This window comes from Spermophilus citellus (genome assembly GCF_964194105.1).
Source record: "Spermophilus citellus genome assembly, chromosome: 6".
NCBI classification, from domain to species: Eukaryota; Metazoa; Chordata; class Mammalia; order Rodentia; family Sciuridae; genus Spermophilus; species Spermophilus citellus.
Window position 1 is genome coordinate 11,844,705 of NC_138187.1, and position 21,072 is coordinate 11,865,776.

At 60.3% G+C, this 21,072-nt stretch overlaps 1 protein-coding gene across 1 annotated transcript in view; it reads left to right on the plus strand.

The window, feature by feature from the left end:
- LOC308650813 (BOS complex subunit NOMO3) overlaps positions 1-19,671 on the plus strand; it is a 44,194-nt gene extending 24,523 nt beyond the window's left edge. Inside the window, exons 15-31 of the mRNA XM_081297165.1 lie at positions 11-147; positions 1,404-1,491; positions 4,315-4,378; positions 4,925-5,020; positions 7,224-7,442; positions 7,518-7,600; positions 8,198-8,357; positions 8,444-8,570; positions 8,902-9,015; positions 9,809-9,936; positions 10,781-10,922; positions 13,025-13,108; positions 14,312-14,422; positions 15,421-15,522; positions 17,118-17,237; positions 18,657-18,749; positions 19,097-19,671. Of these exons, the coding sequence (XP_081153291.1) occupies positions 11-147; positions 1,404-1,491; positions 4,315-4,378; positions 4,925-5,020; positions 7,224-7,442; positions 7,518-7,600; positions 8,198-8,357; positions 8,444-8,570; positions 8,902-9,015; positions 9,809-9,936; positions 10,781-10,922; positions 13,025-13,108; positions 14,312-14,422; positions 15,421-15,522; positions 17,118-17,237; positions 18,657-18,749; positions 19,097-19,228 (2,000 nt within the window). The 3' untranslated portion in view covers positions 19,229-19,671. The remainder of the gene's footprint in view (positions 1-10; positions 148-1,403; positions 1,492-4,314; positions 4,379-4,924; positions 5,021-7,223; positions 7,443-7,517; positions 7,601-8,197; positions 8,358-8,443; positions 8,571-8,901; positions 9,016-9,808; positions 9,937-10,780; positions 10,923-13,024; positions 13,109-14,311; positions 14,423-15,420; positions 15,523-17,117; positions 17,238-18,656; positions 18,750-19,096) is intronic.
- Positions 19,672-21,072: the final 1,401 nt, after the last annotated feature.

Sequence of the window (21,072 nt, forward strand, 5' to 3'; positions counted from 1 at the left end):
TGCCTTGCAGTCAGCATCGTGCACGAGGACTGGTGCTGGAGGAACAAGAGCCTGGAGGTGGAGGTCCTGGAGGAAGATGTGTCAGCCGTGGAGTTCAGGCAGACGGGCTACATGCTGCGCTGCACCCTGTCCCACGCCATCACTCTGGTATGCGGAGGGGCTCCGGTGGGAGATGCTAGGCTGCATGACATGAGAACCACAGTCCAGTGAGCCTGCCCGTGCCCCCTGTCAGGGAAAGCACGATCGGGCAGCACTGACGTCCCTTAGTGGAAAGAGCCCTTATTGGGGATGGCCTTGCCGCCCCCCCACAATCTGACGGACACTTAGGGAGCCTGTTGCTGGGGTGCACGGTGTGCTGAATGCCCTGATCATGTCCAGGGAACCTCTTGGTATCTAAGGTTTCCTTGGTGTGCTTAGGCGGGCAGTGGGCTTTCTCCAGTGTTGACTCCAGGCCAGGGCCAGGGCCCAGAGCTGCTCTTCCCCAAGGTCTGCGCCGGCCTGAGGGCAGCCTGCCAAGCGGCTCAGAGGACAAGGAGCGTCTGTGTGGTTCACTCAGAGTTCTACGTGTTGATATCAAACAGCGACAGACGTCATTGTCAGGTCTCAGTAGAGAGACTGGGCCAATGGCCGTCAGTGACTTTTTGTGATAGACCCTGGTGTCTGCAGTGTGCGTCTTGCTCCAGCTGCTGCAGACCCCAGCAGATGCTGTGTTGCAGGAGAAGGGCTGATTCACACCCACCGAGGGTGGGTGACGGGCAGGCCTTGCCTTTCCCCTGCAGGGGACCCGGGTCCTGTAGGTCAAGTGGCGGCCCGTGGGCCCTAGCTCAGCCCCACTCCCCACTTTGTGTGTTCTCGGCCCGGCTGCCCTGGCTTCGCAGCCCTGCCCCGCTCACTCCCTCCTTGGGCCGCTGTCCCTGCGGGTCCCTGTGTGGAGGGCAGGCATCTGTTTCCTTCCCATCGCTGAGGCTGTGTGCAGCCCAGTGTCACCTACCAGGAGAGGGTGGTCCAGGAGCCCTCCCCGCCGTCATTGTGCTTCCTGCTCCCTGTTGATTTTCTTAGCTTTATTGCTTCTCACAGAAATCGCTAATTTACTGTTGACCTGCTAGTTTTCTGGTTCCCTAAATTAGAAGGTAAGCCCCCTGAGAACGGGAGCCACACCAGTGCCTCCCAGGGCCCAGCCTGGTGCCTATCACATAGCAGGTGCTCAATAAATATTAGTTGATTGAATGAAAAGAGCACATTTTTGTTGGAAGATCTTGAAGGTTTTTAATTTTCCTGTGGCACCCAACTGCTCAAATGATTAATGGGCAAAACAGATGACTGGTTCGGAAACAGAAATAGTATTAATCATGGTGGTGTCTCCATCTCCCTGGTAAGTCATCGCGCTGGCTCTGGTCCCGCAGGAGTTCTATCAGGATGGAAATGGACCTGAGAACGTGGGGATTTACAACCTCTCCAAAGGAGTCAACCGCTTCTGCCTGTCCAAGCCTGGTAAGTTTGGCAGGATTGATGGGCTGTGGGTTAGAAAAACGGGGAGGCGCTGAGAGTAGCTTTGAAGGCCCTCTCTCCTTAGCCTGGATCCCTGTGCAGCAGGCTGTTGGGTTCAGTCCTCTTCAGTGCTGTCTTGTTTTTCTGTCTCTTCCCTGTAGAGGGCGCCGTGTTGGAAAACGTGCCTGGTCTCAGGTTAGAGTTGGGTAGAGACCACCTTTAGAAATAAACAACGTACCCTTCGCCCGCCAATGACCTTTCCTTATGGTGACCTTTTTAAAGTTGAACCATCTCCCACCTTGCTTAAAATCTTTGGTGGCTTCCTGCTCTCTTAACTCTCTTGATACAGTTTGCATGCCACACAGTCAATTCATTTTGGGGCTGAAGGTGTGGCTCAGTGGCAGAATGTGGGCCTAACATGCGCGAGGCCCCGAGTTTAATCCCTGGCCCTGGGGGAAAGCCAAGGAAAGAAAAAGTAGTTCTCCTGTCCCAGCTGTGTAATATGCCAGGTGTGGAGGTACACACCTGCAATCCCAGCTATTGGGGAGGCTGAGGCAGGAGGACTTCAAGTTTGAGGCCAGCCTGGACAACTTAGTGAGACTGTCTAAAAATTAAAAAATGAAAAGGGTGGCGCTATAGCTCAGGGGCAGAGCACCCCTAGGTTCAACCTCCAGCACCTTAAAGAAAGAAAGAAAGACATACCATGCAGGGACTGTTAGTGAATTTACCAAGTCGTACAGTCAGAACCACAGCCCAGTTTGGGGTGTTTTCCTTGTCCCCAGTAAGGTGGTTAGTTGTCCCCATCCCCAGCCTAGGCAGCCCCTCATTTCCTCTCCCAGGATCTGCCTTTTCTGGATCTTTCACACGAAGGGTGTCGCAGGCTGCAGGTGTTCTGGTTCTTTTGATTTAACACAGCCTGGTCTCCGAGACTGGTTCCTTCTCACTGCCTGACAGCGTTCCGTCGTGTGCACGTTCACCGCCTTCTGTGTGGTACACGAGGATTTCTTGGCAATTCTGAGCCACGCTGGCATGAACATTCTTGTACTGGTTTTTGTGCCCATGTCCACATCTCGATCTTCTTGTTGAGACACCTAGGAGCAGAGTTGCTGGATAGCACTGTGCATTCTGTTTAATTTTGGGAGCAGCCACGTGTTGGTGACTGTGGCGGCGGCCCGTGTGCTGGTCACCCCACGGTGCCCATGTGTTCCTGTGTCTCCATGTTCCTGCCGACGTGTGTTACTGTCTTTCTATTCACAGCTGTCCTGGTGGACAGGAAGCATTTCTTATTGTGGGTTTCAGTTCATTCTCCTAGTGAATAATTCAGCGGCTCTTCTTGGCTCTCAAGGTAGAACACAGAACCCTTAACTTGACCTTGAGCTGCTGGGTCACCTCCCCTGAGTGCCACTTTCCACTCCAGCCACTCTTTCTGTGTGTGTCATTTGGGCTGCCTTTGGCTGTAAGTGACAATTCATACTGCAGTGTGTCAACAAGTGGGGTTCATTTGGCTCAGTGAGAAGACCTGGCAGTACGGTTGCTGGCAGGGGTCAGCTCTGGTGGAAGTTGGCGCTGGTGTCTTGGTGTCTGTGGGCCACGCCCTGGGACCTGTGGCCATAGCTGCCTCAACCCCCTGTTAGAAGCAGGAAGATGGGCTGTGTGGGGCCGGCCTTTCCCATGGGAAGCTCTCCTCCAGGAAGCTTGCTTACGTCTCATGCCAGAACTGTCTGCTGGCTGCAAGGGAGGCTGGGAACTCTGCCTCCCTCCAGGTGACCGGGGTCTGTTACTGAGGGAGAAGCATGACAGAGGACAGGTGGCTTCCTGACCGTCAGAGGCAGCGCATAGCACTTCAGCCTGAGCTCCCGCCCACCTGCTCTGCACCCCCTGTCGGCCTGGGTTTAGCTGCTTCCCCAGGGGAGGGTGGGCCTCCAGGTCCTGCAGCCTCCCTCTCGCCCTCCTGACCGCACACTCGCTTCTGTTCCTTCAGCTGTGGACCACCATTGGTATATTAGTGGTGATCCTGTGCCCTGCTCTGCCGACAGTCTGCCCATGTGGGGGACCAGGCCTCTCTGTTCTCCGCTGTGTACGGCCCCAGCAGGGAGCCTGGGGGGGGCAGGCGCTCAGTCACTGCTTGTTGAATGAAAGAACCAAACGGTGGACAGAGCTGGTCGTCTTTTCTTCCTGGTGACCTCACTGGGCTTTCTGAGTGCCATGAGGACAGCAGGGGTGGCTTAAACTGATTTCATGTTTTTGTAGGAAGTGTGTTCAAAATATTGGTTAATGATTATTTGGAGGAGCAAATAGTTACACTTTGCTTCTTCCTGGAACAACTGTTCCTCTGGCAAAGGATGAAATGTGCCCCAATCCGAGGGTTCCTCTGCATGGGCTCATAGAGTAGGGGTGTTCCTGACTGTTGGTGGGTTTCTGGGCCTTCCCTACGCCCTGCTCCTTTTTAGGGATATTTGAAGGAGCGTGCTTATCTTTGGGGTCTTTAATAGGATCTGAAGTGGGAGAGTGTTCTCGGCCTCGTTTGCAGCGGAAGTGTGCTTCTGTCCTTCCTGGGCGCGTGTGCCTCAGCGTGACCCGTGCAGGTCACTACCGGGAGTTGTTAAGTCATGGACACTGGGAAACCAGAGCCTCTGAGTGGCTGTGCGGTGGGCTGGGTGCTTGGCAGCCAGCCATGATTGGTAGCAGGAAGGTGCCCGTCTCCTTTGCGCTCCCATGGTTGCTTGGGTTCTGAATTCGAGGCCGGCCTGCGGGTCTCAGGCGTTGGAGCTGCTTGCCGTAATAGACACTGTTCTCTGAAAACGACTTCTGATTTCCTGTCTGCAGGTGTGTACAAGGTGACGCCTCGCTCCTGCCACCGGTTCGAGCAAGCCTTCTACACCTACGACACGTAAGCACAGCCCACAGGCCTGGTGGGCCCTCTGTGGGGCAGAGCGACCCTGAGTGCGGCCTCCTGTAGTTCTGAGAACGGCCTCCTGTAGTTCTGAGAACAAAAGGAAATTTTCTATTTTTTCCTGGAAGAGGCCAAGTTAGGCATTAAGTATCGTCTAGATGAGACACTGGACGCTGCTGTGTGTGGACGGGGAGTCTCCTTCCCGGGAATTCCCTGGACTCCCTTGGGAGGCCATGTTTGTGAAGGCGCCTGAAGGCGAGCTGCGTCCAGGCTTGCCCATGGGTGTCCTCCAGCCCTGGTCTGCCATGTTTGTGCCGCTGGGCGTGGGGCCCCCTGGGAGCTGGAAGGGCGAGGTTTTGGAGCGCAGGGTTCTTCCACTCTTGACGGGCCTGGGTGGCTTCCCAGAGCTGTTGGGTCCCAGGGAAGAGCCCCTTGGCGCCGCGTGTTTTCGGGTGGGGGAGGCTGCCCACACGGGTGCTGGTGGCGTTCCTTTGAGCACCAGGTAGCGCTGCTAGTGGACGCTTCCGCTTCTCTGATTTATAGGTCTTCACCCAGCATCTTGACGTTGACAGCCATTCGCCACCATGTCCTTGGAACTATCACCACTGACAAAATGATGGATGTCACCGTGACTATCAAGTAAGACTTGTGTTCCTTCTTGGGCGGAGCGGGAGGTGCTGGGGCCTGGGTTCTCTAATAGACGCGAAGCTGCTCTTGACTTCTTATCTTTGGGTGGACACACAAATGGCTGTCCCTCTCCTGTAGGACAGTCATAAATACCCAGCAGCCGATCCCTTTCTTTTATGATTCGGGAATTAGCTGTGGGTGAGGAGGAGCCTCTGACAGCAGATTCCCCGTCTTATGTTTCTCGTTGAACTTCTTTCTAAGGGAAAAAAATCTCCAGGTCACGTTCATTGTGTTTCAAGTGTTTTTGCAAATTCAAAAAAATTGCCAGGTTTTCTTCAGATCTTTTCTTGGAGGCTTAGGAAATAGAGATGGCCCCTGATACGAGGCGGGTCATGAGGGAGGAGGTGCTGGAAAGGCCGTCCCTCACCGAGGGTCGTGTCCGTGTGACTGTCACCTAAGTTGAATTTCTGCAGTGTGACGAGGTTTGGGATACTAATCTTCTCAAGGAACGAGAGCCAGCTGACCGTCTTTGTCACATAGGATGGGCTGTGAGGCCGCCTTCTGGCCCCCCCTGTGCCAGCCATCGCTGCTAACAGTGGGCGTCTTCATGGCCTCAGCCCCAGACTTCCTGCCCCCGGGAGGCCGACTGGGACCTGCAGACTCCAGTGCCATGAGCGCTTTGGGGTGGCCCTGGGGCTGGGGGCACAGGAGGATGGCAGGTGGGGGCCAGGCCGTGTTGGGTCTTGGTCCTCGTCCCTTGGACATCACTGCCCTGTTACAGTGGAGGGTGGCCTTGTTTGAAAGAGGAGCCCTGGACAAAGTGGCCTGAGGGCGGGGCCAGCGGAACAGGGTCCACGTGCGAGCCCGAGGGCAGGGGACGGCCAGGGTGAGGTTGAGCTGACGTGACCTGGCCGCGGACTGCAGGGTCAGGGAGGGACGAGAGCTGGGGAGCCCGTGGTTTCTGGTGAGGGGACTGAAGGACGAGCCAGGCGTAGGGAGGGTTGGTGTGTCCCTCATGGCCCAGCGGCCAGTGCTGCCCTGGTGCTGGACTCGCCTGGTTTTCCTGCCTGGAGGGTGGAAACAGGTGAGCAGCCCCCTGCTCTGCCCAGCGGGGACTCCCTTCCCCGCCTGCCCTTCCCAGGCCACTTTGGTTCCCTCAGGAGGGGCTTGGTGTTGTGGGCGTGTTGTGGACCTGCCTCTGGCCCTTCTGATTACGGGGTTCAGAGCTAGATCGTGGGGGTCACCCCAAGGCTGCTGAGCAGCCTCCCCACGCGCAGGGCCAGCTTCCTGGCCGATCCTCCTTCCCTCGCACCCCACCCGCACACCCTCACAGAGCCTGGTTGTTCGTGAGATCAGGACATTCCCGCGGTCTGGTCCCGCTTGCTGTCACACTGTGGTCCAGTCGTTGTGTTGCGTGCCTGGTCACCACGGCAGCTCTCTGCCTGGCCTCCCTGTTCCAGCTGCTGCGTGGGGCAGCATGTTGTCCCTGCGGTAGCCAGTGACTTCTCAGCGCAGGTCACACCTTCTCGTCTCAGAGCCCCAGTGGCTTTCCGTCCCACCCCGAGGGAACCCATGGTGGCTCCCGTGGGGCAGTGTGACCTGCGGCCCTCTGGCCTCTCCCACTGGCCTGGGGCTTCCGTGGGTCCCCTGCCCCAGCTGCACTGGCCTCCTTGCTGTCTGTGGAACTTCTGAGGGGACTTGTCCTGGGCCTTGGCATCTGCTGTGCTCTCACCTGAGAGCAGTGGGACTCGCACTCTCCCGTCCCTTGGTCCTTTGCTCAACGCCACCTGATCACAAAGACCGGGCCTGGCCCTCCCGCACCCTGCCCTCCCTTGCTACTGGCTCTGTCCCTCCTATGCACACCTGGTGGTCCCTGTCGTCATCTGCCTCCTGTTGGGACGTGGATTCTGCAGGGCTGGGGGACCTGCCTGCTCGCCAGCGCACGCGTTCTCGGTCACAGGGTTCTGATGTAGGGGACAGAGGTGTGGAGAGAGCTCCCTGTCCCATGTGGAGACCGACGGCCCTTCACTTGGCAGTGCCAAATCAGGGGTGTCAGTCTAGCCCAGCACCTGCTCCCCACCTGGAAGTTCAGTTCGGTTTCTTTGAATTTTCTGTTTTAAATCCCGAGGTGTCACTGTGATTGGGCCGAGGTGCTCAGTTTTCACTGGGTCCCAGCGGCAGAAGGGCAGGTTCCCACCAGCTGCCCGTCTTGCAGGTCCTCTATCGACAGCGAGCCGGCCCTGGTCTTGGGCCCTCTCAAGTCTGCGCAGGAGCTGCGGAGGGAGCAGCAGCTGGCGGAGATCGAGACCCGCCGGCAGGAGCGGGAGAAGAACGGCAAGGCCGAGGGGGGCGAGGGCAGGGCCCGGCCTCCGGGGCAGGAGCTGGTGGACGAGTTGCAGGGCCCCTTCCACTACGACTTCTCCTACTGGGCCAGGTGAGTGCTCGCACGCTTCTCTGAAGTGTCCTGGGTCCTGGAGGGACAGAGCCTGACTCCAGTGTTGCCCCGTAGGTCTGGAGAGAAGATCACTGTCACGCCCTCGTCCAAGGAGCTGCTCTTCTATCCCCCTGCCATGGAAGCCCTCGTCAGCGGAGGTACTTTTGCCACTCGCCAGCCAGCGCCGCGCCCTGGCCGTCGCTGAGAAGTGGCTTGTGGTGGTGTGGTACCGCTGTGTCCCTGAGCCCCGGGGCCTCCTGGGCACTGGGTGTTCCTGTCGGGTGGATGGCTGATGGACGGCCTGGGGGTGGGTTTGTTCTACATCGGTCGTGGCCTCCCTTGACGTTACTGGTTGACGGGGGTTGGGGGGTGAAAAGCAAAACCCCGTGTTGCGGAGGTACAGGGATCGTCTTCCTGCCTTTGGGAACAAGTGACAGCAGTGATTGTGACTGCCGCGTTTCTCTGGCCTCTGGACTGGCTACGTGGTGGCCATCTGTGGGGGCTGGGAGCACAGGTCCCTAGGGGAGCCGCCCTGCCCCTTCTGCAGGAGGCTTCTCCCTGTCCCGTGGCCCTGCGGGAAGCCGGCAGGGAGCAGTGACACACCGCCGCAAGGGCTGCTCCACAGGCCCTGGCAGCTGGGCGTGGACCTCCTTCGTAGCGAGCGCCTGTCTGAGACCCCTCTTTCCTGGGGCCCTGACTGAGCAGCTCCCTCCCTCTGCCACTCATTCCCCTCCTGGGCTGCCTCCTCTGTCTAGAGAGCTGCCCGGGGAAGCTGATCGAGATCCACGGGAAGGCCGGCCTCTTCCTGGAGGGCCAGATCCACCCCGAGCTGGAGGGAGTCGAGATCGTCATCAGTGAGAAGGGGGCGAGTTCGCCCCTCATCACCGTCTTCACCGATGACAAAGGAGCCTACAGGTGGGCGACAGCGAGACGCCTCTGGGAGCCTGGGCGCCTGGGGGAGGGCCCAGAGCTGCCTCAGCATCTCGCTTTCCTCTGTCCAGCGTTGGCCCCCTGCACAGTGACCTGGAGTACACCGTGGCCTCTCAGAAGGAGGGCTACGTGTTGACCGCGGTGGAAGGAACCATAGGAGACTTCAAGGCCTACGCCCTGGCCGGAGTGAGCTTCGAGGTATCGCTGCCCGGGTGTGCCACACAACCGACAGTGTGCACAGGAAGTGCTGCCTTGGGCAGTGTCACATGGGGCGGTACCATGCTGGGCTGTGGGCAGGAGGCAGCCATGCTGGGTGTCAGCACACGTGAGGTGGTGAGACCTGTGGGAGCCGGAGGGGCTCTCAGGGCTCTGAGGTGACGTGGCCACCCTTCCTGCTAGTCACCCTGGGGGAGAGCAGATCCTGCCCCTGTGAGTGGCGGGGGAACACGTTGTGGCCACCAACCCTCCTGGGAGGAAAGTCGTCTTTTCGGCTGAGGGCCCTTGGCCTTGTGTGCTTCCTCATCCCCAGATCAGGGCCGAGGATGACCAGCCCCTCCCGGGGGTCCTCCTGTCGCTCAGCGGGGGCGTGTTTCGTTCCAACCTCTTGACTCAGGACAACGGCGTCCTCACCTTCTCCAACCTGGTAGGTGTCCTTCTGCAGCTCGTCCTGCTGTCTCCCCAGGAGAGCCGGCCCATGCCTGGCTCAGGTGTTGCTCAATGGTGTGGGGACGGGGCCACGTGGAGTGGCCTGTCTTAGGGGACCACATCTCGCTAGGGAGCTGCTCTTCCTGGAGCTTGGTGCTGCTGGTGCCCGGTCCTTCCTCCTCCTTGTTTTCTGGTCACCCACTTGTCACCAGGCTGTGTGGTTCACTGTCCTGGCCCTGGCGGCCTCTCTCAGGCGCCCTTTGTTGTACCCCAGGGTCCTGCTGCTCCATACCGAGTCTTGTTTGGTGGTAGCTTGTCATTCTGTAGGAAGCCCCTTCCTGGGGGAGGGTGGCCCAGGTTTCCTTTGAGATGGATCCGAGGTCCCGGTGGTGGGGACTCAAGAGGTATCTGTTAAGTGGCATCTTCTGCCAGTCACGGGAACGAAATGACTCATGGGGAGTGCAGGCAAGTAGTGTGGCATCTGGAAGGTCCTGGGCCTGCAGCCGTGCCCCCAGCCTTGAGTCCTGCCTCTGCTGCCCACTCGCTGCGGCGCATGGAGCCAGTTGCTGGGACTCTTGGGACCTACCTTCCTCACAGAGTGCTGGGCTCCTGACCAGAGCCCCGCCGTCAGGGTTGTGCTTGCCCCTGGGCCTCGGCGCCGTTCATGAGGAGAGGTCTCCATCTCTGCCTCCTGCCTGGGAGGCCAGGGCTGCTCGGTATCATGCAGGTGCCCGTAGCCGTGGCTGTGTGCCCTTCCATGTGGCAGCCGGCGGTGTGTGTTGTCCCTGCAGAGCCCCGGCCAGTACTACTTCAAGCCCATGATGAAGGAGTTCCGCTTTGAGCCGTCCTCGCAGATGATCGAGGTCCAGGAGGGGCAGAACCTGAAGATCACCATCACCGGGTACCGCACGGCCTACAGGTAGTGCCTCCCGCCAGCCCCCCAGGCCGGTTGTTCACTCAGGGCTGTGACCCTGGAGCCTCGCGCCCCACAGCTGGTTTGATCCAGGAGGTTTGGTGACACACTCAGTGTCACCAGAACGAGGAGGAACAGGTGAGCAAGTGCATACCTGCTCAGGGCTCAGCGGTGGTCTGTGACCCCCTCGCCTGTTCTGAGAGGCCCGAGAAAGCATATTGGTTGCTGGAAAATTTAACCTTTTAAGTTTGGACTTGATTAAACGTTCAGAAAGGGAAAGGCTTAAGTTACTTGAGTGCACTTCAGATGCCAGGGTGGAGGTCCCCCTGACTAGCCTGTGTCCAGCCACCATGTCCCCCTTCTGGAGTCTACCATTTCCTATTTTTCTGAAGAGCAGCTCCAGGTAGACGGACACACACCACATACAGCCGGACAGGCAGGCGCGTGCAGAGCCACGTGCCGTGTGTTCACACTGTATGTGTGCGTGTTTACACACATGCCCTGGCCCTGGGGGTGAAGATGGTCAGGATGAACCGTGTTCCCTGAACGCGTGGAGTGGCGTTCTCGAGTTATTTTCCCACCGTCGAGCGCTTCAGTGTTTAAGTAAAGATCAGCAGGGTCCAGTGAAGCTCAGCCTTTTGTGTTCCAATATTCTGGAGCGTCCCTCGGGGTGGACGAGGAGGGAAGTTGATGGCAGCGTGTCCTGGGGCAGGGGCGGCCCAGGTACAGCTGAGCCAGGGGTCGTGGGCAGTTCCCCTCGCAGCCTTGTGTCGTGATTGTGGGTGAGCGCAAGACTCTGCCCGTGACCCTGCGGGTGTTCAGACACGTTGTGTTTTTCCTTGTCACACAGTTGCTATGGCACAGTGACATCTCTGAATGGAGAACCAGAGCAGGGGGTGGCCGTGGAAGCTGTGGGGCAGAAGGACTGCAGCATGTACGGGGAGGACACCGTGACCGACGAGGAGGGGAAGTTCCGGCTGCGTGGCCTGCTGGTGAGCTCTGGGCGCGCCGTGCCGGGTCCTGGGGCCTCCAGACCGCAGGAGGACCGCAGGGAGGCTCTGGGTCCTCCCGGTCCTTGTCTCGACTGGCCGCTTGCTTTTCGTCTGGCCAGCACAGGCTTGGGCTCCGTGGCAGAGTGAGGTCGAGAACCCGGATTTGGTGGGAGCTTGGCCTGGCATCGAGTGGCCATGGCTGCGTCGGGCTCTCAGACCAGGGGCTTATGGGGCCGGGAGAAAAGTGTGAGCGGCCCAGGATGGTCGGGTGCCCAGCAGGGCGCCGTGAGGACTGGGGAGGGCCCAGCCCGTGTGAAGGGGACAGCCCTGACACAGCTCAGCTCCCGCAGCCACGGCTGCAGTGTTTGAAAGAGAAGTCAGGACTCGGGTTCCCTGTGAGACTGGTTTTTGATGTTAGCGGTGAATGAAGGAGAATCCACCACTTCCCTTGGGCGCCAGTGAGCCGCTCCTTGGTCCTTCCCCTCTGAGCGGCAGCCTAGGCTGGGCATGCGGCTCGTCCTCCCTGTGCACTTGCTCACCTGTTCCTCCTCACCTGGCAGACAGCCTGTAGGAAGTCCCCCAGGGGCTTCCTGATGGGGCGAGTGTGGGGGGAGGGGGAGGGCGTGAACAGAGCAGAGCCCCCTGGGTGGCAACCAAGCCTCCCGAGGGCTGGCGGAGCTGCCTCCTCACTTGGGAGTGGCGCCCTGGCCAAGCCGCGCCTCCTGCTCACCTCACCCCTGGTGGCAGAAGAGCTGCGCGGCCTCCTCCTCTCAGCTGACTCGGTGCTGGGCCGCGGCTCCTCTCCACTGCGGTGGGTTCCACTGTAATGTCCCCGCCTCCTCCCTGAGGGGGTCAGTCATTAGGGTCTTCCTGTATTTCTGGGGTGCTCCCTGGTGGCAGCACACACCTTCCAAGTGCCAGGCCACACGTCCCGAAGGGATGTCCTTTGACCTGTGTCCTTGTGGGTGTCCAGAGGGTGGCGAGCTGGGGGCGCCGAGGGCTCAACCCGGGTAGGAGGAGCACCTGGCCCTTGGTTGATGTGACCTCGGTGCTCGGGGACTCGTCAGGACCTGGGGGAGAAGCTGATGCTAGATGTTGTTGCCAAAGGCCACGTGAGTCCCCAGGACGACTGGCCATGTGGCCAGGGGTGGGCCAGTCCGGGCCATGTGGCCGCCTGTTGGGACTGGGCAGGCCGGGCGCCATGGTGAGGAGTGGCCTCCCGACAGCCTCCGCAGCAGTGTCTCCTTTTTTCCCACAGTGCCACCAGTCCCCACTGAGCACGGTCTGTTGGTGACCGTGCACTGCATTGTCCCCTTGGTGGTCTGTCAGTGCTGGTGGGATCGTCTTTGCAGGGTGCACGTGCTCCTTCTAGGATTCAGGCAACATGTGGAACAGAGCAAGACCCCAGGAGGGGGACTGCCCAGAGCCACCCCACAGGGGGTGGCCCTGGCTGGCACGCTGAGAGCGCCATCCTGCACCTCTTTGCTGCATGCAGAGGTGGGGGCCTGAGTGTAGGTGGCTGGCACCCTGTTGTCCCCTCTCCGTGCTAGTTGAGCACTGATGGCTCCTTCTCAGGGTTTCTCCCCGAGGTGCATCCAGGTGCATGTGACCATGACCCTGGCTTTAGATGAGGCACTGGGTCTGACCACTGTGGTGGTCAGAAATGAGCGTTTTTAGTTTTTTAGGATAACGCATTTTTGGCAAATTGTGGTCTATAAATCTGAGCCACGTGACAGGCAGCATAAACAAGGAGATCTGAGAGGGGCCAAGCCTCAGCCCTCTTTCTATCACCCCATCTGCCCTGAGCCTTGGGGGCCTGGAGGTGCGGGGAGGCTGGGCAGCGCGAGGCCAGCGTGGCTCCAGGAGCGTCGGGTGTGGACGCTTGAGGTGTGAGAGAGCAGCTGGGTCCCACCTCCTGGGCTAGAGAGGGCGAGCCGGGTTGGGACCCAGGGAACCAGGGGTGGCTGTGTGATGGGGGGTGGGGGCGGTGTTAAAGGAAGTCTGGGAAGGTGGCCAGGCCAGAGGTTGGGACGTGAGGGATCAGAGTGCTCTGGAGGGACATGGAGCTTGGGTGGGGTGCAGTGACTGTGGTGTCCTTGCAGCCGGGGTGCGTGTTCCACGTGCAGCTCAAGGCCGAAGGCAACGACCACATCGAGCGGGCGCTGCCCCACCATCGGGTCATCCAGGTGAGGACGCACACTGCCCCACGACCCAGCTGGTCACCCTCCTGACCCAGAGTCCCTCGTGCCTTTCGTCTGTGGTGGGGGTGTTAAGACCCGACCCAGGTCCTCTCATGTGTCCTGCTCCCGGGCAGCAGGGACATGGAGTCTCGACTGGGCAGTGCTGCTGTCCCACGTCCAGGGGCAACGCCAGCCCTTGCCCTCCCTCCCCGCTGCCCCAGCAGGGGCCGATCGTGCTGGCACGGGGAGGGTCTCGGGGCAGAGGCAGCATCTCGACTTGGGGGGGACGGGGGCTTAACTGGCAGCCTGCCAGGCCTCAGATTTCGGTGGCCTCTCCCTGCCTCTCTGTGGGCCGAGTCATTGATACTCAAGATCACGACTCTAAGTCTGTCCCCAAGGCAGCCGCTCAGGTCACCAGGCGTGGCCCTGGCCTCCTTTGAGGCAGTGCTTTCGTGGAGCAGCCCTCATGGCTGGGTTGGAGCTGGGCTGGGACGAGGAACTGCTCCCTGGTGGCTTCGTTTAGGTGGCGGTTAGGCATGAGGATTGCCAGGGAGGGCAGTGGGCCACCTAGGAGCCCCCTGCCCCTCAGCAGACACGGGACGGGCCAGCGCTCCACCCCGAGCGTCATCCCCAGCCCTCTCAGGAAGTTCCTTTTGAGACAGAGTCTCACTGTGGGCCCTGGCTGGCCTTGGGCCTGTGACCCTCCTGCCCCAGCCTCAGAGCAGCTGGACTCCAGCAGTGCGCCATGGCGTCTGTCATTTAGGGCTTTTTGGGGAAGGGGCTGTTTTGTGCCTGGCGTTCTTGACGGTCAGGTGGCTGCCTCTCACCCCAAGGTACCTGGCACCGCGTCCTGCCCTGGGGCTTGAGCAGGGCCACAGTGTGGTGTGGACCGTGGCTGAGCAGGTGGGAGCCTCTCCCGCTCCTCCTGCCCCCCCCGCCTGGCCTTTCTTCAGAGAGCCTGGGACTCGGCCTTCTTGTAAGAGGTTTCCTTCTAAAGACGGCGGCAGGGGATTAGAAGCCAGAGGGTGAACACTGCCCGTCAAACACGCTGCTTCTGTGGTCCAGGGGTCGTCCCTTGGCCAGCGTGTGGCTTCGCATGTGGTCTACTGCGTTGGACCACGCGCCTCCTCTGGGAAGTGCTGCTGGCCGAGGGAGCTCCTGGCCACTGAATGGGGCACAGCAGCCCCTCAGCTCGGCCTTCTCCCCCAGGTTGGGAATAACGACATCGATGACGTGAACATCATAGTTTTCCGGCAGATCAACCAGTTTGACTTGAGTGGAAACGTGATCACTTCCTCGGAGTACCTTCCTACATTATGGGTAAGGCCAGCATCTCCAGGGCACCCAGACGGGCGGGAGCAGGCTGTGGAGGGCAGAGGGAGGCTCCCTGCTGAGGGTCCAGGTGAGCACCCAGGACCCTCCCTCACAGGTGTGCTTGGGAGTGACCCAGTTTCAGGCAGCTGCAGCCCCTGCTCTCTGGGAGGTGGGTGATGGCGAGGCTGATGAGTGCTGGGAACAGTCGGTCCACGGTGGGGCCCACGTCAGGGCACAGTGCTGTGGTTCTAAGCTCTGTGCGCTGGGCAGTGGCTGCAGGCCAGGCATCGGGGCTGTTCTGTCACTGGTGGTTGTGAGTGGTCTTGAATGTGACCCACAGACCTAGCTGTGACTTCTATCCCTGGAAGCCCCCGTGACTTGTGGGTGCAGAGAAGTGCCATTGTGGCCCTCAGGGGTGGTTTCTGGTGTCCTTGGGGCAGGCGTGGGGGCCGGGCACTCAGCCTTTGAAGGCAGCCTGGACTGGACCTTGCTCCTCCTCGTGTCCACTGTGTGAGGTGGTGGGGAGGGCGACAGATCTGGGGAGATGGCCTGGAGAACCGTTCAGTGGAGACCCTCTTGTGGACTCAGGTCATGTGACATGATGTGGCAGGCAGGATCTGGGCTCGTCCACGTTGAGTGACCTCAGGTGATGGGCTTTGAGCCTTCCGAGGCAGTGCCTTGTCTCAGGATCGCCGAGTCGTTTGCAGGGTGCTTGTGGGTGCCGTACATTCAGGTGGTCCCCGGATGTGAGCAGCAGATCCTCTGAACACCGTCGCGACGACCGTGGTCACTGTTTTGAGCAATACCTGGGTGGTCAGGGCCTGTTCCAGAGTCAGCTTTCTGTGGTGGCACTGGCACGTGCCCGGAGCCTCTGACTGGGACAGGCACTGTGCCTGTCGGGGGAGGAGGGCCTGTTTCCCCCCACAGAGGCCTGTCCTAGGACGTCTGTGTGACACATTTATTGTGTTCAATCTCCGAAGCTCAGCCGCCTGCTCTGTCCCCAGGTGAAGCTTTACAAGAGTGAAAACCTCGACAACCCGATCCAGACGGTGTCCCTGGGCCAGTCCCTCTTCTTCCACTTCCCGCCCCTGCTCAGAGATGGCGAGGTAAGGCCCGTGCTCCACTCACGCTCTCGGCTCTGCCTTTGGTCTCCCGGGTCGGGAGACCTCCTGCTCCCCACGGGGCTGGGCAGCGCCCCGTCAGGAGGCCGGGCTCTGTGGGTCCTGCCGCTCCTTAATGAGCTGCTTTTCTCTTTACAAAAACGATGCATATTCATAGCAGGAGATTTTAAAACATAGAAAAAAGAATCAGACAAAGTCCCATCATCCAGAAATAACCACTGTTGACGTGTTGATTGGCGTCCTTTGGGTCCCTTTTCAGTGCATGTGTGCATGTGTGTAGCAGTAAAGACGCAGTGACTGTGATAGCTCAGACCTGGAGCGTTCGTACGTTGTTCCGTAATGAAGAATAGAATGTACATCTGTCCCCGTCGTCGAGTCCTCCACTGCCTGGTTTTCCCCGACCACCCAGTGGTCCGTCACGTGGGGACCACCCAGTTAGCTTAACCAGGCCCTGAAGTGGGGCACCCTTTACTCCTTATGCTCCCGTTTTTCCTTGGCCGCCAGGTTTCTGAGAGCCACGGATGGAGGGGCTTCTCTGGCGATTTTCAAAAGTCTGTTTTGTTTGCAGTGCGGGGAGTGGAACTGGGGCTCGTGCAGGCTGGGCAGGTGCTCTGCCTCCACCACAGCCCCAGTTCTCATAGTTCTTTGTAACGGACAGTTTGATTACCAAGCATCTCCTGTAGTCTCGCGTAGACCTCTTGCTGTCCCACCTCTGTGGTGTCCCTTGGTTTAGTGGACCTGGATGACCATCTCCCACCCCAGCACTGAGCAGCTTCCGGCTGTCATTTGGGACGTCCCTTACTGATTCTAAATTTGTTTCTCATCAACTTAATTGTCAGGCTGACGTTGTAGCTGGGTAGTGGTGGTAGGCCAAGGGTGTCCTTTGTGCACCTGTGGTCGGAGGGTGCCTCTCCTGACTCCACCTCTTTCTCTGTTTGAAATAACAGAGCAGGTTGCCATGTCCCCAGGTGGTGTTGCCTTTGACACAGTCGCCTTACACAGCAGGGTGGAAGCACCTTGGCCCTGGGGTCCGAACCTGCAGGGCTGCTGACTCCATGTGGGCTGCCCTTGGCCACCGGCAGGCTCAGCTCCCCCCATGCAGGGGATGGGGTGCGGATCCTGGCCTTCCGTGGCTGAGTGCAGATCGGGCCTGTCAGGCACAGGGCCTGGCTCCTGGTCAGGCTTGGCACACAGGGCTGTGGTATTCCAGAGCCGTATTTCTAGAATGTGAGCTAATAAGCCATCTCGCGCCTCCCTGGGAGTCGGCCTCAGTGTGGGCTGGCCCTCTCCCTTCCTGAGGTCATATCCTCAAAGGACCTTAATTGTTGAGGCTGAATAGGCTCCTAAAAAGTGCTGCAGGGCCTGGCAGCCCTATCAGAGGACCCCGGGGATGCAGGACTGTCCCCAGTGGGGTAGCCCGCGGAGGCCCTGGCTCTGTGCCAGCAGCCTGGGTTTGGAAGCGCAGACTTGGGTTTCTTTGAAGGCCTGAGCTCGTGTCACCATGGCCACATGACGGGTGTTAGTCTCCATTGGCTTTGCCAGACATGTTGCTTACCCGAGCGATTCTTGTGTGGTCACAGAATTACGTGGTGCTGCTGGACTCCACGCTGCCCAGGTCCCAGCATGACTACGTCCTGCCTCAGGTCTCCTTCTCCGCGGTGGGCTACCACAAGCACATCACCCTGATCTTCAACCCCACCGTGAGTAGCAGGGGACTTGGAAAGCAGCCCGTGGGTGGCAGGAGGGGGACAGATATCCAGCCTGCGTTCCTGGCTCTGAGTCGCTGTCCCGCTCTGGGTTCTGCATTCGGGTTTCCCCAGATGCCCTTCTGTTCTGAGCTGCTGTGGACTGGTGGTGGCGGAGTGTGCCTGTGTGTGTGTGTGTCGGGGTCACCTCATGGGCTCAGGAGGGCTGTGGGGAGAGGCGGCCTTGTGCTCCTCCTCTATCAGGAGGCCCCTGACACCTGGCCAACTCCAAACTCTAGAACTAGCTGCCATTTGCAGGAAATAGAGGACACAGGGGCACAGAAGTGCCGCCAGGGATGCAGGACAACAGGGTGGAATGTGGCGTACTTGACAGATGAAGTGCCAGGGGAAACCAGCCCAGCAGGGGGCGCAGTGCCTGCAGCTGAGAAGGCGTCAGCTGAGTGGCCTTTGTAGCTCGGGGCTCCTCAGACCCCAGGCCCTGCAGACTGAGCAGCCGTGCCGTGGGGGGCCGGGACGGGAAGGCACAGGCCGTGGTGTGTCGTGAGGAGGTCTCGAGCCCTCCTCCTTGTGCTCTGGCTCGCGGGCCTGTCCTCGTTGGTGTGTGCAGGTTCTCCTGTGACTCACTTATGTCCTGTGGGGAGGGAGTTCCCCGGGTGTCCCGGGACTGGGAACGCAGGCCTGGAGGTCAGAGGTTTCTGCCTCCTGACAGTGTCCTGCCCAGCAGCGCGGGGGTCAGGTGGCCCCTGGCGTCGGGACGTTCTAGCTCATGACTTCTCCAGATGGTCCACTGGGCAGTGCCTCCAGCCAGCCGGGGAGGCATGCCGCTGTCTTCAGGGCCTAGCGGGCCTAGCGGGCGTGGCTCCTGTCCCTCTGTGTGCTGCTGGCCAGAGTTTCATTCCAGGGCTGCACCTCGCTGCAGAGGAGGCTGGGAAATGGGGCTTGTTCTGAAGTCTGGGGCGAAGGAGGGGGAGGGGAGAGTGGCCCTGGTAGAGGTTGCAGTCTCTACTTTGCCTCCCCCTTGGGAATGGTCTCTGGGACCAGCTTGCCCGTCACGTGTGCCCCGGCTCTGGAACAGAGCTCCCCGTATGTCCTGTGAGACAGGGTCCCCACACGTAGCTGGGACTCCATCAGCGAGGCCCATTTGCTCTCAGCCACCGAGACTCCTGCTCCCTGTGCCTCCTCCCCTCCGTGTGGCCAGTGAGCACCGGGGGAAGGGGCTGCACTGCCCGGCCTCCGGGGTCCCATAACGAGAATCTGGGGAGCAGGGGGGTGAGTTTGAGAACCGACTCTGTTGCTCGGTTTCCTCCTGGGTGGCGAATGTGGAGACTCTGGGGTCCTTGGTGGCCAGTCTGGAGGGCGAGGGTGTCGTGGCTGTGGCTAGTGGGTGACTGTGACGGTGCCCTGTGTTTGCAGAGGAAGTTGCCTGAGCAGGACATCGCACAGGGGTCCTACATCGCCCTGCCGCTGGCACTGCTGGTCCTGTTGGCCGGGTACAACCACGACAAGGTAGGACGGGTGGGACCTGGGGACAGGAAGGTGGCAGGGAGCGGGCCTTGCCACTAAGGAGCGGCCATGGAGGAGTGGCCGCTGTGACAGGAGTTCAGGGTTGGACTGTGAAGGCCTGAAGCCAGCCCCAGGGTCCCTGTTCAAGGGCATGAACCTGAGTGACCCTCCTAGTCCTTGCCTCTGGAGAGGCAGCCCACCTGGCGGCCCTCGGGGCTGGGGCCTGCCATGCACTGACGTCCAGCCGTCAGCATGCGGGGGTGCTGACTGCGCCGAGTGGAGAAGGGTGAGGACGAGGCCCTGTGACCGGCAGGAGGAGTCCCTGCATCTCCCTGTCCCTCTCTCCCCAGCTCATCCCCTTGCTGTGGCAGCTGACCAGCCGGCTGCAGGGAGTCCGGGCGCTGGGCCAGGCAGCCTCGGACAACAGCGGCCCCGAGGACGTGAAGCGACAGGCCAAGAAGCAGAAGACGAGGCGGACGTGAGGAGGAGGAGGAGGCCGCCGGCCGCCACTGCCCACAGAGCCCAGCATGCGCCTGCCACCTCTACCGCACCGTGGCCCGGGCCTGTCACTGTGGTCCCTTCCTCCCCTCGTGTGGCCTCTTGGTGCAGCGCAGTGAAGAGACCCTCCTGTCACTCTGCTGAGCCTGATGCGTTTTCTGAGCTGAAGATAATTTATTGTTTTTATTTTGTCAGAGGAGTATTTAAGCAGGGCTGGGGGCTGGCGTCGGCTTCTTAGTCTTGCACGTCATTCGCAGGAAGAGTCCCAGCAAGCGTGGCATCTGGGTGCAGGGTGGAGGTGCCTTCTGGACTGTCCTCTGCCTGGACGCCCCTTTGCACTGAGACCCTGCTGAAGCCACGCCACCTGCACCGCCACCAGGAGCGTCCGTTAGGAGGTGAAAATCAATAAACCTGCCCGTTCATCTGTGTTGTCGCTCGTCCCAGCCACGTTTCTTGGTGACGCTGGCCAAATGCTGGGGTCACAGACTGGAGCTTGTGGGGAGCAGGTCGGAGTCCTGGTGAAGTGGGAGAGGAGAGGCGTGGTGCGCCACGGTGACATCGCAGGGCAGCTGTCGGGAACAGCGGGGTATGGCCCGGGAAGGCCCACCCCACCTGCTCAGGTGGCACTCCGGGAGCCCACTGTCCTCGGGGACGCACATTCCTTTTCTAGAGAAGCCAGAGAGAAAGCTTTGTGCAAAGTCTTCCAAGTTTTGCGTTAGTGACAGATTCGGTTTAAAGAAGTACACTTTGGGCCTCCGACAGACGCGCACGTGAGCAGGGGGCTCAAGGGCGCCAGTGTGCGTGTGCGACAGCCACGCTGTCTGGCTCTCAGCACTGCCAGAGCACGTGGTCACTTACTTTACAGGGAGGAGGTGTCAGTGCAGAGGTCACCCCGTCCATCGGGTGCCGACTGGGTGCTGCCCGGGGAGTGCAGGGGGCAGGGCTGTGCCTGGTGTGCTGGAGCCCTGGATTCAGCCAGGGCAGAGGTGAAGCACCCGCGGGTCTGGTGACACTGCCGGTGGGCACTGGAGCCAGGTCTGCCAGGGCCGAGGCACAGATGAAAAGCAGGATAGCGTCCTGGGTGCCACCGCAGGTGCAGAGGCTCAGCTCAGAGGGTCCCCGGCTCTGGGGGAGCACCCATGGGCTCTGCTTCTGCCTCGGGCTCGGCACCTGGGTTTTTGTGGTGGTTCTGCCACCAGGGAGCTGAGCTGGGGCATCTGGGACCAAGGTGACCGGAACTGGTTCTTGGAGTGTTTTTAACTCTCACTCCAGTGTTGATGGGCTCTCTATCTGGGCATGAGGGGAGGCTGTGGAAGACAAGGAACCCCCTGTGGTGCCCATAGCTTCCAGGCCACCACACGGTGGCAGCCTTTTCCACTGCTGGATGGGTCACCTCAGTGCCCAAGTCTACCTGTGGCATTTCTCAGGCCATTGGAAAGCCTGGCTTCTGCCTATCACCCGCTGCCTGTCACCCGCTGCTCTCCTGGGACAGCTTTGACCTGGTGGACAGTCAGCACCGTCTATTGGAGAGCCTGAGCAGGGTGGCAGTGGCGGGAGACAGACGTGGCCGGGGTTAGTGGTGACGGGTGCCTTCTCAGGCCAGGCCATGGAGGAATTCTTATCCAGGGAAAGCCACGGCCCTCCTAGGACACCGGGACCCCGGCCAGAAGCCAGCACCCCTTCTCCGCCTTGGGAGTCAGCCACCGTGGGAGCAGATCCTGCAGCTCAGTCGGGTCTCCAGATGTCAACGGCTGTGGCCCCCATCTGACGGCCACCACGTGGAAGACCCCGAGTGTCACTGCTCAGCCAGGCTCCTCCCAAGTTCTCG